Source organism: Silene latifolia, chromosome 11 (genome assembly GCF_048544455.1).
Source record: "Silene latifolia isolate original U9 population chromosome 11, ASM4854445v1, whole genome shotgun sequence".
In the NCBI taxonomy this organism is placed as follows: Eukaryota; Viridiplantae; Streptophyta; class Magnoliopsida; order Caryophyllales; family Caryophyllaceae; genus Silene; species Silene latifolia.
Window position 1 is genome coordinate 191,897,207 of NC_133536.1, and position 18,653 is coordinate 191,915,859.

The 18,653-nt window shown below is 39.9% G+C and overlaps 3 protein-coding genes across 3 annotated transcripts; all 3 read left to right on the plus strand.

Moving 5' to 3' along the window:
* Window positions 1–10,183: 10,183 nt before the first annotated feature.
* Window positions 10,184–11,569, plus strand: LOC141614531 (uncharacterized). The gene is made up of 4 exons (XM_074433275.1): window positions 10,184–10,219; window positions 10,337–10,539; window positions 10,594–10,751; window positions 10,809–11,569. The coding sequence occupies exons 1-4, from the start codon at window positions 10,184–10,186 to the stop codon at window positions 11,567–11,569; spliced, it is 1,158 nt and encodes a 385-aa protein (XP_074289376.1).
* Window positions 11,570–13,542: 1,973 nt separating this feature from the next.
* Window positions 13,543–14,124, plus strand: LOC141614532 (uncharacterized). The gene has a single exon (XM_074433277.1). It carries the CDS (start codon window positions 13,543–13,545, stop codon window positions 14,122–14,124), a length of 582 nt encoding a protein of 193 aa, XP_074289378.1.
* A 166-nt stretch (window positions 14,125–14,290) lies between these two features.
* Window positions 14,291–15,263, plus strand: LOC141614533 (uncharacterized). The gene is made up of 2 exons (XM_074433278.1): window positions 14,291–14,847; window positions 15,242–15,263. Exons 1-2 carry the CDS (start codon window positions 14,291–14,293, stop codon window positions 15,261–15,263), a joined length of 579 nt encoding a protein of 192 aa, XP_074289379.1.
* The last annotated feature ends 3,390 nt before the right edge of the window (window positions 15,264–18,653 follow it).

Below are 18,653 nucleotides of genomic sequence, written 5' to 3' on the forward strand. Positions count from 1 at the left end.
GCTCGAATGATGATTCGTTTATCAGTTAAGTTACTCTCTAGTCGGGAAAACCACTCTTGATATTGATCACTTGTAAAATACGACCTTTGTGAATACGGATTTTACAAATTGTTTTATATTGAGTGGGAGAAATTAAGGATATGAGAATCGGTTATCGCACATACACTTGTGAGGACAAGTGGGAGATTGTTGGAGCTAGTGTCCTCCACAGTTAGTGTGATAACGTATATAAATCTCTTATAGGTTCACAGGGTACACTTAGTATTTTATCAGTTGATTAACATTTACTTAATAACGGTTGGCTTGCTAGAAGTTTGACGTTATTATCATACTGATGGCGGTGATCAACTGGTCCCTAAAAGTCACACCTAAAGGATGTGTTTGAGAGATGTGATTATATGAAAATGTAATCACATTGATGCCTTATATGACTAAAAGGTTAGTCCATGTATTTGACTAAAAAGTTAGTCAATGTGATGATGAGACGATTATTTAATACAATTAAATAATATCAGTTGAGACGAATTAATTGTTAATTCGTAAATTGAATATAAACTGTTATATTTAGTTATTGTATATAATGTGAGCTTAAACGAATAAAGATGTTAATTCGTAATTAAACATAAACGGTTATACTTAATTAGCAAATTATAAATATGCGATATTTATAGTTAATGTATATATTATACGATATTGTCATAATAATTGATGACAGACCGGTATTAATAAATCGACTGCAAACTGTTGTGTGTAGACTTATTAAATACGTGACGACATAAATGACAATTGATAAGATATACACATTTTTATACAATATGATAACTACCAAAAATAAGGAGATTTTTCCTCCTTATTTTCGGTTGTTACACAATTCAAAAGGGAGGAAAATAAGAAGAAAAATATCTTCCTTATTCTCCTTCTCTTGGACGGTTAAAAGAGAAAAAGAGGGATCATTTTCTCACTTTCTTTTTGACCTAATTCTCACATCACAAAAAAAAACCCTAAAATCATTAGAAATTGGGGATCTCATTCTAGCAAAAATAGAGGCATTTCTCAAAGCATTTTGGTTGCAACAATTAGGAGAATATCGATTGCGATATTTGTTCTTAGGCCAAATTGCTAGGACCAAAGGTTAATTCTAAATCTCTATTCTTTTGTTTATGCAATTCGTTTATGACTAGCAATTTCATATTTCATAATTTCGTTATAATCCGAAATTTTCTTGATGAAATATACCGATATTTCCCACAAGTCTTAACCCGGTCGGTGAAAATTTTAGTTTGCAATACTAATTAATCAATCCTGCAGTAATCAATCAACTAGATTCAAAACAGTAACTGAACAACAACAAAGACGCAATTTAGCTATCAATTCATTAATTAAACCTCCTTCTAACAAATTAGATCCCTTTTCACCCTAGGTAAGAGGTTTAGCTACGCAGACTAACGTATCTAACAACAACAAGATGAGTAAAAGACATAATTGCAAGTATAAAAAGATGAACGAAGGAGTATTTGAGAAACTAGAACTTGAATTAATAATAACTGAGGAAGGATTAACAAATACCGTAATTAAATAGTGTAGATCCAGAAACAATGCTTAAATAATCTAATTCTAATGTATTCTAAGAGTTTTTAGAGTAGATAGGCGTAACCAGGTAAAATAAGACGTAAAAATACAATAGGGTACGAATTGGGTGTTTATAATAAACATAAAACGGATTTAGAAACTTGCGCGAAAAGTCATCAAAACGGGGTATACTCGATCGAGTATAAGTTACTCGGTCGAGTACATACCTACACGATCAAGTGCTCATCAACTCAATCTAGGATCCTCTCTTTTGAGCTCTTTTGTTCGTGTAGTCTTATTCAATTCCCTTCCTTTATTCCTCTAGATTTTCATGCCATGCTTCGTGTATTCTTCACGCCAACTCCGCGGTGCTACATTTCATCCTTTTGCTCCACAAATGCATCATTCCTGCATTAAACACCAAATAGCGGAAATATCGACATTCTTATATAAATGACATACAAATAACGTAATTTAGCACAAAAAACATATCAAAAGTTACTAAGAGGAGGCATATAAATGTATATAAATATGACTCATCAAACTCCCCCAAACCAATCCTTTGCTTGTCCCTAAGCAAAGCAAACACATGATACAAATGACAATCATACAAATGGCAAATGAATAAGTCATAGCTAATGAGCCTAATGTTGATGCTGATGTGAATACGGTACGATGCTTCAAATGAAAAATTCTACGGAAAAATACCGTATCACGGAATGCAAAAAAAATAAAAAAAATAAAAAAAACGGAATAAAGCTTGAGGCTCACGGTCAAGCTTGGGAAAAGGAGAAAAGAAGATCAATGCACCATCATTTAATCCTTTTCTAGTTATTTGTATTTGTTTCTAGTTTTTGTTGTAGTTTTGTTTTTCGATAAGAATTTAAATAAACTTGTAGAAAACTAGGATAGATTAATTAGCTTTGGAATTAAGGGTCAAAGAAGGCATTAAAGCCCTCTTGAATGAGCCGTGTAAAAGGTTATATAAGGCCTATTTGGTGTATTTTATTTTACATATGTTGTTTGATAAAAATTGAGTTAATTCTCTAAAATCTTGTCTCGGTTATTTGTGTCGTTACACAAGTGCTTTGGCTTAAGAGGTCGAAACGCGTATTTTGAACCTTGCTTAAACGAGGGACGTGCTCCTTAGTTTGAGTCGAGTTATTTGACGAGTATCGGATAACTCAACCATTGGCGTGGTTATAGGTCTAACCGCGGCAAATATCCTTTCTTTTTCCCTTATTTTCAAAAAGCTAAAAAAATTACAAAATTCAAAATGTCGAGTCAAAATCACGAGTCTTCCGCTTCCGCAAAATTCACATCAAAAGTGGTATCAGAGCTTCGGCTCTCGGATATCTTGAGCATAGAAGATCCTGTGGAATGCGATTCTTTCTTCAACCAACCATCTCTCGACCTTTCACTACCACCTATCTTCGACATATACAACGACGAGGACGGACTTCATTAGTCGGAGCTCCAACACGAGCTAGTAGAGCAATATGATGCTTGGTGCGAACTAGGGGCCAACAACCACGACAAGGTTGGCTTAATCGACCCAACCAATGATGAATTCATGCCCGCCACACGCATCGAACAAGGCTGCCAAGGGGGTTGGCTAACCCCTAATATCGACTTTGGTGGCAAGCAATCCTTGCCGGATCAACCCGCGGCACAACCAGGCCGTGACCCCGAGACACCGACAGGCCACGCACCACCCAACCAGCCCACCATTGACGTGACCGTTCAAAAGGACGGATTCCCTTTGCCATCCCGTAATGAGACTTGCCATGGTGGATGGCTCACGACGCAAATGGAGGAGCCAACCGAGATTGCAAGCATTTATCGATTTGAAGCAAAGGGACAAGGAGGCCTTAAGTTCATCCTTAGGCGAGTTCGGGATAATGATCCACCAACGATGGGCGGAACTCCAAGGACCTTGGAAAGAAAAATCGAGGAGACCGATTGGATAGGCTTGAACCCCTATGCTAGGAGGAGCGGGGGTAAAACCATAGCAACTCAAGGGACCTTGGAAAGACAAGTCGAGGAGACCGATTGGATTGGTTTAAATCCTTATGCTAGGAGGGGCAGAGGCAAGGCAATAGCGCCGTGGATAAGGGAGTCAATTGGAAGCAACAAAATTGAATCAAGCGATGAGGGCAGCACGGCCGCCTCAAGGGTCGTAGCTAAGACATTACAACCACGACTTCCTAGACGTTTTAAAAATGTAAATCGCAAAAGGAAGCGACGAAGAATTGGGAGCCATGAAGAATCGGGACGATTCTTCTAAAAGAAGGAGGAATTGATGTGAATACGGTACGATGCTTCAAATGAAAAAATTCTACGGAAAAATACCGTATCACGGAATGCAAAAAAAAAAAAAAAAAAAAATGGAATAAAGCTTGAGGCTCACGGTCAAGCTTGGGAAAAGGAGAAAAGAAGATCAATGCACCATCATTTAATCCTTTTCTAGTTATTTGTATTTGTTTCTAGTTTTTGTTGTAGTTTTGTTTTTCTATAAGAATTTAAATAAACTTGTAGAAAACTAGGATAGATTAATTAGCTTTGGAATTAAGGGTCAAAGAAGGCATTAAAGCCCTCTTGAATGAGCCGTGTAAAAGGCTATATAAGGCCTATTTGTTGTATTTTATTTTTCATATGTTGTTTGATAAAAATTGAGTTAATTCTCTAAAAACTTGTCTCGGTTATTTGTGTCGTTACCCAAGTGCTTTGGTTTAAGAGGTCGAAACGTGTATTTCGAACCTTGCTTAAACGAGGGACGTGCTCCTTAGTTTGAGTCGAGTTATTCGACGAGTATCGGATAATTCAACCATTGGCGTGGTTATAGGTCTAACCACGACAAATATCCTTTCTTTTTCCCTTATTCTCAAAAAAGCTAAAAAATACAAAATTCAAAATGTCGAGTCAAAATCACGAGTTTTCCGCTTCCGCAAAATTCACATCAGATGCACATATAAATCCCAAGCTATCCATCTCTATAACGAAGTAGTGACCAAAATTGTGCCAATAAAAAAAAATTCAAAGGCATGGGTGATGTGACTCATATTTAGTCCCCTAACTATCCCCGTTCCTATGCTTTCTAGCATGTATTTGGGTCATTTCTATCTTAAGCTTCCTATTTTGCATATTCTTTGAGGTTTTGGTGCTTTTGGTAAGGGAGGAGTGCTAAGCCTTGCCTAAACGGAGCAAAAGAGAGCTAAATTGATCGAATCTAACGACCAAACATCAAAGAGGAGACCGATACTAAAGGCCTAAGTTGATAAAACAAGTAATTGGGCAATGATGAAGGACCCCCACGACCTCTAAAGGATCCCCACGAATTAGGGGGCATCCAAATGAAAGAAGAAGAAAAACTGCCCTTCAGGACGAGCATCCCAGAGCCAAGATGGGCATCCCAATGCTAAGGACGGGCGTCCCCAAGCTCAGCCCGATCATTACAAAGGCAGGACGAGGGTCCCTCAGTGCAGGATGAGCATCCATCAGGAGAAGTTCGTGCGTCTCAAGCTAGGACTTGCAAGGCGTTAAACTTCATTTAAGGGGCTTAATCGTCATTTAAGCCCTTAGTTAACCTAATACTTGTACTTAGTATAAATACTCCTTTGTATGAGGAGATAAAACAAGTAGATTAGATGAGACATTAGAGATTAATTATAAATCTATTAGCTTAATTATACTTTAATCCTTCCTTAATTATTGTTCAAGAATTCTTAGATCTAGTTGGGTAATTGAAGATTATTTGGGTTTTTATTAGAGAATTGACAACTCTTCATCATCAATCAAGTTTTCTTCTACTATTCTTTCTTTTCCATTTGCTCATCTTAAGATTGGTACAATTTCTTTACTCCTTACTTAGTCCTTGTTTATTTCTTTACTCTTCCATCATGTTTATACTTGTTAAGATGATTGACACCATTGTTAACATGTTTTCCATGATAATGAGTGAGTAGTTCCCTAACTAGGGTTAGTGGGGGATTATGGGAGTTAATCATGGGATAGATTGTTACTTAGTAAAGCTCATATGAATGCTTGCTTGTTGTAATTTTAACTTATGCACATGTTATGCTTGATAAAATGTTTGATTGACAACCTAGCATGATTCTTATCCTTTCAACAAGACTGGTAAGACATAAACTAACTCAAGGCTTGTTAGACAATGCATATAGTTGGATAGGGAGAACCAAGTCGATATAGGTGTTGTAAAGTTGTGACCAACTCGGCTTCGAGACCTAAGTCTCCCTAGGAATTGTAAGATATAAATTTACTCGATTCCATTACAACAATAATTGCTTGCATCTCTGTAACTTATTTATGTGATCTCATCATGATTCCCCTATGAACCCATGACACCCTAGTAGTTTTAATCAATTGTTTACACCCCCATTTACTTGCCTTGCTTTGCTTTCCATTTGTTTACATTTCCTTTGTTAAGCAGTTTAGACTACATTCTCAACTCAAACGAAATTGTGACCAAAGACATAGCTACTTGTATTTGATAGCTTAGTTCAATACCCATGCCTTGGGATCCGACCTCTACTTACCGCTCTAATAAAAGTAGTTTATTGAGATTATAAATATTTTTTGAGAGCGTAGACGACACGCTTCATCAAATGGCACCATTGCCGGGGACGGTGTTCAATTGAATTGTTATCAATCATAGTTTTTAGTTGTGTCTTTCTTTGCCTTGGGGAAAAACGTTTCCTCAAGGTACTTCTAACCTTTTTCTCTTAGTTTACATTGCAAGATGGATCTTATAGATTGTTGTATAGAGGATTATGTGGGCCCTACTCTCATCAAAGACCCTTTGGAAGCATTGGAGGCCTTGGAAGCAAGTGAGGCCAAAGATAAACATTGGGCATTGGAAGTAGACCTCCTTCAATCCGCTCTAGCCAACAAAGAGCTCACCTATGAGCAATCCATGAGGATAAATGACATTCTCAATAAGCCATCACAATCCATCAAGGTGGAACAATCAATGAGGGTGGAAAGTGTAATGGAGGTGGAAAGTGTTCCCAACGAACCATCAAAGGTAGAAATTGAGGTACAAACCCCATTTTTAAAACCCCTTCCCCCAACTTTGAAGTATGCTTACCTTGATGGGTCTAAAACTAAACCCGTGATTGTCAATGAAAAACTTGATGAATGTCAATTGGAGAGTTTGATTGACGTGATAAAGAAACATGAAAAGGCTATAGGTTATAGTCTAGATGATCTTAAGGGAATAACCCCCGAATTTTGCATGCATAGGATACATTTAGAAGATGATCATTGGCCTACCATTCAAGGCCAAAGGAGACTAAATCCCCATATGCAAGAGATTGTAAAATCGGAGGTTATGAAATTGCTTGATGTGTATTGATTGGTTGGCAAATGTGTATTGATTATCGTAAGTTGAATTCCGCAACAAGAAAATATAATTTCTCTCTCCTATTCATTGATCAAATGCTTGAGAGGCTAGCCTCTAATAAGTTATTTTGCTACCTTGACGAGTATTCGGGATTCTTCCAAATCCCGATACACCCGGATGACCAACATAAGACCACTTTCACATTCCCTTATGGTACCTTTTCCTATAGGAGAATGCCCTTCGGGCTATGCAATGCTCCCGCCATATTTCAATGCTGCATGATGAGTGTCTTTTCCGACTACATAGAAACCATAATGGAAGTATTTATGGATGATTTTAGTGTCGATGGTAAAGATTTTGAGTAATGTTTGCATAATTTGTCACTTATCTTGCAAAAATGTGAGGATGTTAGCCTTGTTTTAAATTGGGAGAAGTGTTACTTCATGGTCAATAAAGGCATTGTCTTGGGTCATTTGATTTCTGAAAAGGGCATCGAGGTCAATAAAGCTAAAGTTGAGGTGATAGAGAAATTGCCGCCACCCGTGAATGTCAAAGGGGTGCGGAGTTTTCTCGGTCAAGCGGGGTTTAATCGTCGATTCATTAAAGATTTTTCTAAAATTGCAAAACCCCTTACTCAACTCTTGCTTAAAGATGCCCAATTCTAATTTACTCATGAGTGTGTTGAGGCCTTTGATAGGATTAAAGAAGCTCAAATTTTGGCACCGATTATACAACTGTCAAATTGGGAGTTGCCTTTCGAGATAATGTGCGATGCAAGCAACTATGCCGTTGGCCTGGTTCTAGGCCAACATATTGGGAAAGCTTTACATGCCATATAATATATAAGCAAAACCCTTGATGCTACACAAGTCAACTATGATACCACGGAAAAGGAACTTCTTGCTATAGTGTATGCTTTGGACAAGTTCTGCTCCTACTTACTTGGATCCAAAGTGATAATATTCTCGGACCACCATGACCTTAGACACCTCTTGACAAAGAAAGAATCAAAACCACGCTTGTTGAGGTTGATATTGTTGCTTTAAGAATTTGACTTAGAGATAAGAGACAAGAAAGGGGCCGAGAATGTAGTTGCGGATCACTTGTCAAGGATTCAGTTTGAAAACAATGGAGAAGATACACCAATTAATGATTCCTTTCCTGATGATATCCTAATGGCCATCCACACACAACTCGAGCGACACACCACACCATGGTTTGCCGATTTTGCAAATTATCTTGTTGGAGGAGTTCTTCCCCCGAATTTGAACTACAATCAACGTAAGAGATTCTTATTTGAAGTGAAGAGGTATTTGTGGGATGATCCCAATCTCTACAAGGCATGTAGTGATGGTCTATACCGAAAGTGTGTACCACAATGGGAAGTTCAAGGATTTTTGGAGGGTTGCCACTCATCCCCATATGGAGGACACCATGGAGCAAGAAGGACTGTTGCCAAAGTCCTACAATCGGGCTTCTATTGGTCCACCATATTCGAAGATGCTAGAGAGTTCATCCTTCATTGTGACCCTTGCCAAATAACCGGGAACATATCTTGGAGAAATGAGATGCCACAATGAGGCATATTGGAAGTTGAAATCTTAGATGTATAGGGAATTGATTACCAAGGCCCATTTGTATCATCCCAAGGCAATAAATACATTCTCGTTGCCATTGATTACGTGTCAAAATGGGTAGAAGCAATTGCTACTCCAATCGACGATGCAAAGGCCCGGTAACCAAGCTCTTAAGAAAAGTGATCTTTCCAAGGTTTGGAGTCCCTAGGGCTATCATTAGTGATGGTGGGACACACTTCCATGAGAAAACACTTGCATCTCTCTTGACAAAATATGGAGTTCAAGATAGAACTGACTTGGGATATCATCCCCAAACAAGTGGCCAAGTCGAGGTTTCCAATAGAGAGATCAAGCAAATTCTTCATAAAGTAGTTAAGAAGACTCGTAAGGTGTTAGGCCTGATATTTCCGCAATATGTTCAAGGTACAATCATGCCTTGGCCTGACATTCAGGACAGAAGCTTCAGGATAGCTCAAGCTTGGCACCAGGCAGGAGAGGATAACGGTCACATATATAGATATTATTTGACCAAGTCAACAAGCCTTATATGGAATAATTTGGTAATTAAACCAGCAATTAAGGAGAATAATTGGTCATTATTATGGAGCATTCTTCCGTCTAATTAAGCGCATTAAAGACAACAATTAATGGTATCATTAAGAGAGAATATTATGCCATCAAGGAGGAAGATTACGCGGATATATGGAGAATACTATATAAAGAAGGCTAAAGACCATTTGAAGACACACAATATCATTCTACCATACAAGACAAGATTATAAGTTCAACATTTACAATACTTAAGAACAATATACATCGTTTAGTATAAGATACAATTATTCTCCAAATATTATAGTGAAAACCTCTCCGAGCTTGGTGCCCGTGGTTTTTTCCCATTCAAGGGTTTTCCACATACAGAAACCATTGTCTTACTTATTCTCTTTATTTTCCTTTTCTTTACGTTTTATTAACCCTACCCTGCAGCCAAACATAAGATAAATGATCTAGTTAATTCTGCTAACTCTCTACCCTGATCTAATTCAGCCCTGCGCAGAATTTAGATAAAACAATTGGCACCTACCGTGGGGGCATCTAGCTCATTAAATACCTTTTTTCCCCTTTTTTTCCACAAAGAAAATCTTAAAAGAAACTATAAATGGCCACCCCAACCATAGAGGAGCAACTAGCTGCTGCATTACAAAAAGTGGCTTAATCCGAGGTTGAAATCCAACAATTGAAAGAATCTGAGTCAGCCTTGAAGCAGAAGTTGGAGAAACCCAAAGGATTAAGCTCCAAGATCCAGCCAGGAATCCCATTTTCATCAATTATCAAACACTTTGATTTCTCAAACTTTGGCAGTCCAAGTGGTGTAAAAAAAGTGATCAACATTGATGATGATGACATTCCCAAATATGACAACGAAAAGCCTGATGAAACAGGAGCAGCCGTCATGATGGCAATAGTCCAAGAAATTTATAAACTCAACGAAAAATTCAAAAAAATACATGGATTTCTTGCCAGCATGGAGGAGGCTGCCCCAGAGAGTTATGCTGACTCACCCTTCATAGACGAGATAGCTAGGGTGGTTCTCCCCAAGAAATTTGTGATTCCATCTATAAAGACTTATGATGAGACCTCAGATCCATAGAACTATGTAGCCTTCTACAAACAAAAGATGTTGGCTGCATCTATTCCCAGTGAATTTAGGCAGGTTTGCATGTGCAAATGATTTAGAACCACCCTGACCGGTCCTGCACTGCAGTGGTACATTAACCTGCCAAATAGAAGTATCAAATCCTTTGCTGACCTGATCAATACGTACAACCAGCAGTTTGCCAGCAGCAGGGAGTTGGAAAAGCGTTCCACTGACATATATAGGATTACCCCGATAAAAGATGAGAGCCTTAGAAGTTTTCTTGCTAGATTTAACAAGGAAAAAGTATCAATCCCCAGGTATGACGTCGGCACAGCAGTGGAAGCATTCAGGCAGGGACTGTTACCTAACAGTGACCTTTATGGTGAATTAACCAAGTATCCCTGTCACTCATTCGAAGATGTCTAGGCAAAGACGCTTGCCTATATCAGGCTAGAGGAAGACAAGAGTTACAAGTTTGGAGGATCTTGCAATTCAAAAGACTATGATAAGCCGAACAGAAAAAGGGGCGGCAGAAGCAATAACTACAGGAGTGGTCCATACACCAAGCCTGATAAATCAGAAGTCAACCTAACGCAAGAACAGCAAGGTAAGGCTAAAGTTCATCCATCTATCTCTGAACATAGCTTCTGTGTTGATATTGCAGGTTTGATCAAACGATTGGATAACATGGGGCCAGTAGTCAGGTGGCCCAGGAAGCCAGACAACCTGAATCCAAGGAAGGACCATACCAAATGGTGTGAATTTCACATGGACATGGGGCACACGACAAAAGATTGCTTTACCCTCAGAAAGGAAGTAGCCTACCTGTTGAAAGCTGGATACTTCAAAGACCTGATCAAAGCTATGGGCAGAATTGAAGACCCCAGCAAAAACAATAAGGAGAAGAAGCAGGAACGCAATCTCCCTCCCTCACCTCCACTCTACGATGTAAAATTTATAAATGGTGGATCAGAAATCTGTGGCCTGACCAGTTCAGCAACAAAGAAAATATCCAGGACGCCTCAAACTAAGTCTCCTTGCAAGCCTAACAACATACCACCCATCACATTCAATGATTGTGATTTGGTAGGCATTCCTAACATTCACCATGATGGCCTGGTAATCTCCATGCAAATTGGAACCGCCAATGTAAGGAGGATCTTGGTAGACGGAGGCAGCTCAGTAAACCTGATCATGCTAGATGTGCTCAAAGCCATGAAGATCAAAGAGGATCAAATCACCAAGAAGTCCAGTGTCTTGGTAGGGTTCAATGGCAAGACGAAGAACATATTGGGAAAAATCTATCTTCCTACCTATGCTGAAGGTGTTGCATCCTATGAAAGATTTGGAGTCCTAGACTGCCTATCCTCTTACAACGTCATCCTAGGCAGATCTTGGATTCACAATGTCAAGGTTGTCCCCTAAACTTACCATCAATGCATCAAGATGCCAACGGATTGGGGAGTGGCAACTATCAAAGGTGAGCATAAGTCAGCCCAAGAGTGCTATACCGAGGTCCTAAAGCCTTCCAAGGCAGGTAAGTCCCTCGCATAGTAATTACCATACCCTGTCAGGAGCACGTATGTGGCACCACCCAAGATGGAAACAGATCAGGTAATCCTCAACCCTGAGTATCCTGACAGGTATGTTCTAGTTGGCTCTGATGCCTCTGACTCAATCGGGCCCAAGTTAGTAAGTTTCCTTAAAAATAAATCTTCCTGTTTTTCTTGGTCTCACTTTGATATGACTGGGATTAGTGCTGATATTATCACTCATAAACTTAATATTGACACATCTTTTAAGCTTGGACAACAGAAAAGACGAAATTTTGCACCAGAAAGAAACACTATTAATGAAGAAGTGGACAAACTCTTTGACATGGGCATGATCAAAGAAGTAATGTACCCTGAATGGCTAGCAAACGTGGTGGTCGTGCAGAAAAAGAATGGCAAATGGAGAGTCTGTGTAGATTACACTGACTTAAACAAAGCCTATCCAAAAGATCCATTCCCTCTTCCACATATTGATGCCATGGTAGATGCAACAGCAGGACACGAAAAGCTCACGTTCATGGATGCTTCCATTGGATTCAATCAGATAAAGATGTACCCTGCTGACCAGGAGAGTATTGCATTCATTACTGACCGGGGCATATATTGTTACACTGCTATGCCATTCGATCTAAAGAATGCAGGGGCAACATACCATCGCCTGTATCAACTTGATGTTTAAAGAGCAGATTGGGGACACCATGGAGGTCTACATTGATGACATGGTAGTGAAGTCCAAAAATTCACAAGATCATGTGAAGCACTTGGAACAAGCATTTCAAATCCTAGAAAGATACAACATGAAGCTCAATCCTGCAAAATGCCACTTTGGAGTTTCTGCAGGGAAGTTCTTAGAATATATGGTGACCAAGAGACGCATAGAAGCCAACCCTAAATAGATCAAGGCCATACTAGAGTTACAGTCACCCAAGACTGTCAAAGACATTCAAAAATTGACAGGAAGGGTAGCTGCCCTGAACAGATCTATATCCAGATCATCTGAAAGGCGTAAAACATTTAACAACCTACTCAGAAAAATAAGCAGTTCCAATGGATCCATGAACATGAAGAAGCCTTTCAAGATTTAAAATTATATCTCTCATCCCCACCTATACTGGCCAAGCCAGAAAAAGGGGGAGCCTCTGTCAGTATACCTCTCAGTCACTGAAACCGCGGTAAGTGCAGTCTTGGTAAAAGAACTGGAATGCCAGCAACACCATGTCTATTATGCAAGTAAAAGTTTACTATATGCACAACTGAGATATGACTTACTTGAAAAGTATGTTTTACCTTTGATCATGTCATGTGCCATGTTGCGTCCTTATTTCGATTCTCACCCTATAATAGTTAAGACCAACCTACCCATAAAAGCTGTGCTACGAAAGTCTGAACTATCAGGCAGGATGGCCAAATTGTCAGTCCAGCATAGTACCTATGATATCACCTTTGAACCTAGGAAAACAATTAAATCACAGATCTTAGCAGACTTTGTGGCTGATTTCAGCCCTAACCTAGAATCAGACCTGGATAAAGAAGTCAATCAATTAGAAAATAAAACCCCGGACCAGCAGTGGACCATTTTCACTGATGGAGCATTCAACGTATGGGGCACAGGGTTATGAGTAGTGCTAAAATCGCCACAAGGGGACACTATAGCCCAGGCTGTGAGTTGTGAGTTCAAAGCTACTAACAATGAGGCTGAGTATGAAGCCCTCATAGTAGGACTCAAGGTATGTCTAGACCTCGGTGTTCAAAACTTAAAGGTAAAAATTGATTCGCTTTTAATTGCAAATCAAATAAAAGGAATTTATACAGAAATGGATGAAAAAAAGATTTTATATTTAGAATATGCCAAAAAAAATTTACCATAAATTCATTTCATTTGACATTGAGCAAATACCAAGAAACCTGAATACCCAGGCTGATGCTCTGGCCAGCCTTGCTTCAAATTTCACCCCTACTTTTTTTGATAAGATACGTATTGTTCATATACTTAAACCTGCTATCAGCAAACCCGAACAAGTTACTCCTGTCAACACTGACAATGACTGCCGGACTAAACCCTACTACGACTGGTTCCTACGAGGTGTACTACCTCAGGGCAGACACGAAGCCAGAGCATTTAAAATTAGGGCCTCTTCTTTTTCCATCAGCAATAATACTCTGTTTAAAAGATCTCAGGCTGGACCCTATCTAAGGTGCCTTGAACCACATGAAGCCAAGCAAGTACTTCAAAAAATTCATAAAGGATATTGCGTCAATCATAAAGGAGGAAGAAGCCTGGCAAGCAAGGTACTCGGGACTGGCTATTACTGGCCAACCCTGAGGGCTGACTATCTAGACTATTGTGCAAAGTGTGAAGCCTGCCAAATACACGCCCCAATTAATCATCAGCCATCAGAAATACTACATTCAATATCTGCATCCTGACCATTCTTAAAATGGGGCATGGATATAGAAGGAAAACTCTCAGTAGCCCCAGGCCAAAAAGTGTTCATGTTAGCCATGACTGATTTCTTCTCCAAGGGGATTGAAGGGGATTCTTTTAGGCAGGTTACGGAAAAGGAAGTAAATATCCTTCATCAGGACAAATATCATGTGCAGGTACAGAGTCCCTTCAGAGATAGTCTGCGACATTGGCACTCAGTTCGTTGGAAAAAGAACCAAGGCTTTCTGTGACGAATGGAATATAAACCTGGTGACTTCGACCCCTGGCTACCCAAAAGCAAACGGCCCGGCTAAATCAAGCAATAAAGTAGTCATCAACTGCCTGAAAAAGAAGCTGAAGAGTAGACGAGGCAGATGGGTTGAAGAACTTCCACTGGTACTCTGGGCATACAGGATAACTCCAAAAACATCAACAGGCCAGACACCTTACTCCCTAGTATATAAGTGTGAAGCAGTCATCCCTGTGGAAGTACATGTGCCAACCTCAAGATACAGCCTAAACAACATCGAAGCAAATGCCGACCTGATGCAAGACAAATTAGTCCTGACAGAAGAATTGAGAGATTCTGCCAAAATCAGGATGGCTTCATATCAACAAACAGTAGCTAAAAGCTATAACAAGAATGTCAAAATTAGAGTTTTCAGGGAATGGGACCTTGTCATACGAAAATTATTCCCAAACAAAAAAGAAATATCAGCAGACAAGTTTACCCCTGCATGGGAAGGCCCATATTTAATAGACTCAATCGTCGGACAGGGAGCAGATAGGCTACAAACCTTAGAAGGAGAAATGATCCTGAGATCTTGGAATGTAACTCATTTGAAACTATTTCATATATAATTCTTGGAACAAAACAGCTATACCCTGTCCTGATAAGGTAAAAATTCAAATTTAAACTTGTAATTATTTGATACATCTATTCCTGCTTTCTTTGCCTGATGAAATTACCTGCCTTATATGATCAACAAGCAAATTCTATATGTACCCTGTATGAAAAACTTATGTGTTCTACCTTGCTTACATATACATACTTTAATATAATACTTGAATTCTAAAAAAATTATACATGAATTGTTGTTACATGAATAAAATCTTCAGGATTGAGGCTACCCTGTTATAGCTGTACTTTTTGAAGTACCTTTTAAAATTTTCCGCATCCTGTCGTGCCCAAACGAAGGTTGGTAACCCACACCAGATACGGTAAATACAGGCATGAAATAGTTGCCCAACACAGGTATTTACTGCACACCTCTACAACGGCTAGATGCAGTACTGTGACGTGCAAGAGGGTGAGAGACCTTGACGACCGTCCAAATGTCCTCCCGACAGGCCGAATACCAAGCCCTCCAGCCAGGCAGGGGACATAAGCCCTCCAGTTAGGCCGGATCCCACCCACTTTAATCATAACAGAAAAAACTGCATATGATTATAGAGTTAGTAAAACATAAGACAGGTTAACAGGCTGAAAAATATCTTTAACAGGTTAACAGGTTGAAGAAAAACTCATCAACATAAGAAGAAACAAACTCAGAAATCAGGCAATCCAGAAATAAAAAAAGAAAGCCAGAATGGCAAACTTGTCATCATTACCAAGCCCTCACCCCCTGGGGCAAAGGCAACAAAAAGTTTAACTTATCAGGGATACCTTCCCTAACAAGAGGAACCAAAATACCAGATTCTTTATCCAGGGACATCCCCCCTAGATGGACCAAACCAAAAATATTAAAATTTCATAAAAACTACTGCTTCTCCTAAGAAGCAACATCAACAGCATCACACTCGGCCTCCTTAGCAACCCCAACATCTTGCTCCGCTGGAGAATCCACTTCCTCCTCTTCACCAAGGTTGTGCAAATTAGGATACCTCTGAGCAGCAAGGACCATCTCAGCCTCAGGGTCCCATTTGGCTCTAGCCTCCACAGGCTCAGACATTGCAGCAACTTTCCCCATGATAAAGAAGTAGAAAGCAACATCATCAAGCTTGCCCTCCATGTCATCCTTCTCCATGTTGAGCTTCTCATTCCTCTACAAAGCCTGTTGCAACAGCTGTTTGGCAGACCCAGCTTCCAACTTGGCAGTATCACGCTGGATCTGCGCCCTCTTCAAATCAGCCTTGGCAGCAACTAAGTCAGCCTGAGCAAAGGAAAACTCAGACTTCAGCTTATCAAAATCATAGCCAAGTTAATTGACCCTGGCCAATAGTGAAGTAGACTGATAAGCATTGAGAAGAAATGTCATCGCAGCCTGGATATGAAGATAAAACCAACTATCAACAACACAAATCAAGAAGGTGTCAAGATAAAAAGCAGGCCAAAAGAAGAATCTAGGTACCTGCCCCAGAGATGCAAGAGCATCTTTCACAAGATTGACAGCATGATCCACCACGGCAACTGCTTTAGTGGAAGATTCAACTGGATACATTGACAGGGTTGAAGGAGAGATGGAGGTAGCAAATTCCTGGATCTTCTCCCTAGCAGCATCCATGTTATCCACCCTGGCCCTGACCTCCCTGATAAGAGGAGCAATGCCAACCGCATCCTGCTTTCTCTTTTGAGTTGCCGATGATGTCTTAACAGCTGCAGTAGGTGCAACAGGAGTAACCGGAATAGCAGGCACATCAGTCAGGTCAATTGGCTTATCAGCTTCAGTACCAGGACCACCGTTGCCCTGAGAACCCTCTTCCTTGATTTGAGCAAGCCTGGCATTCAGATTAGCCGTGCTAAATTTGCCACGCCTAGAAGATAACCTGGTAGCTGCAATATGAGACACTATATCAGCAATAAAGATAAAACTACCACAAACAGACTTCCCTAAGAAGAAGAGCAAAAGAGAAAAAAATCTCACCACCAGAGATAGAAACCTCAACAGACTTGGCAGGCTTGAGAGTCTTGGGGATGTTGTCAGCTTTTAAGCAATGAGGAAAATGAGCAGCCCTGCTACAATATGGCCGTGACCTCTCAATAGAAAAAAGATCCAAAAAAGCAGTTACCCTCTCAGAAGGATAATCTATATTACATACCCAATCGTCCACTGCAAGGCAAGGTATACTTTGTTAAATATTTCCTGCTTTCCCTTTTCTACTAACAAAATATGTGCAGGTAAAACAAAATAACAGGAAACTTACCAGCAACACAAGCGTCATAGTTGAGATATGCCAGGTCAGGCCGAACGGAGTTAGTCCTGATAAACATATAGCCAGCAGCCCAATTCTTATCAGCACCATTATCCAAATGTAACACCCCAACTATCCGGCCAAGATAATTGGAGCGTTACCATCTTGGTTTCCAGAGGTAGGGTTTCAAAACTCCAATCAAAGAACATTTTATTAATGTAATTTTTAATGATTTACATAAATGTAAACAAATGAATAAATAAAATACAACTCGTGACATCTATAATCTTCTAGCCAACTAGACTCGTCTCGTGATATCATCAAGCTCGTCCCGTCTCCCGCGTACTATCCAAACAACCTGAACATAACCTGCTCCCCATATGACCAAAGGATATCATATGGATCGACATAGGCCACTCCAAAAGAGATAGGTGACAATGCACACACACAACAAACGTCAGTTTCAACAAATAAATTAAGTGTGACACGACTCAAGTGTGTGAACATACAACATGACTATGATATGAATAACATGATATCCAACAACCGCCACCACGGTACCGGGACACGCCCAGACATACCGACAACCTCACTGGTACCGGGACACGCCCAGACATACCGTCAAACACTCTGGTACCGCGACACGCCCAGACATACCGATAACCACAAACAGGTACCGGGACACGCCCAGACGTACCGGGTCCGGAAGCCAACCAGATCCCCTACTAGACGTCGTGTCTCAAACACACGAGTCCCTCCAAACTCAAGTCATTAATGTGCACATCCCTCTTGGAGTGGGAAAGCTCCAAGAGGCGAACCAAGCGGAAGACGGTCTCCCAACCGTCTCCCGTCTCCTCAACAACAACCCAAAATCACAACCGCCATTATCCAACATACAATACAATACAAATAATGCAAGATACTGTACAACATGCGAATTACCGACTCAACCAATCATCTTAACCGATATCATGTTATAATGCAAATGACTAATCAATGCCGACTCACTCAACCATATAAACATAATGAAACCGAGTAGGATTAACCTACCGCGTAGCATATCCGCATAAGAAAACCGTCACACAAGTTAGGCCCGTCTCGTAAAACCGTCTCACAAAACCCATTTCCTAAAATACGATAATAATACAAATACGTATAAATATACTCATCTAATCATACAAATACGTATAAATATACTAATTCACGTATTCAAATACATATAATTATACGAATCTAATTATACTAATACGTATAATTATACGAATTAATACGTTTACGACTAAATAATACGACTTAGTTAAATAAATAAAACCCGTCTTAATTATTCACTCAAAAACCCGACTCGAACCCAAATACTACCACCACCACCGCTGCCACCATGGGCCACCACCACCACTTG

What these genes read in the sequence shown, in the direction of transcription:
- LOC141614532 (XM_074433277.1), top strand. Translation starts at nt 13,543, where the DNA reads ATGCCAAAAAAAATTTACCATAAATTCATTTCATTTGACATTGAGCAA.
- LOC141614531 (XM_074433275.1), top strand. Translation starts at nt 10,184, where the DNA reads ATGTTGGCTGCATCTATTCCCAGTGAATTTAGGCAG. An exon ending in TTCCCAGTGAATTTAGGCAG is followed by an intron (nt 10,220 to 10,336) that starts GTTTGCATGTGC and finishes ACGTACAACCAG; the next exon opens with CAGTTTGCCAGCAGCAGGGA. An exon ending in CTTTATGGTGAATTAACCAA is followed by an intron (nt 10,540 to 10,593) that starts GTATCCCTGTCA and finishes TGCCTATATCAG; the next exon opens with GCTAGAGGAAGACAAGAGTT.
- LOC141614533 (XM_074433278.1), top strand. Translation starts at nt 14,291, where the DNA reads ATGTGCAGGTACAGAGTCCCTTCAGAGATAGTCTGCGACATTGGCACT. An exon ending in AAAGAAATATCAGCAGACAA is followed by an intron (nt 14,848 to 15,241) that starts GTTTACCCCTGC and finishes TAAAATCTTCAG; the next exon opens with GATTGAGGCTACCCTGTTAT.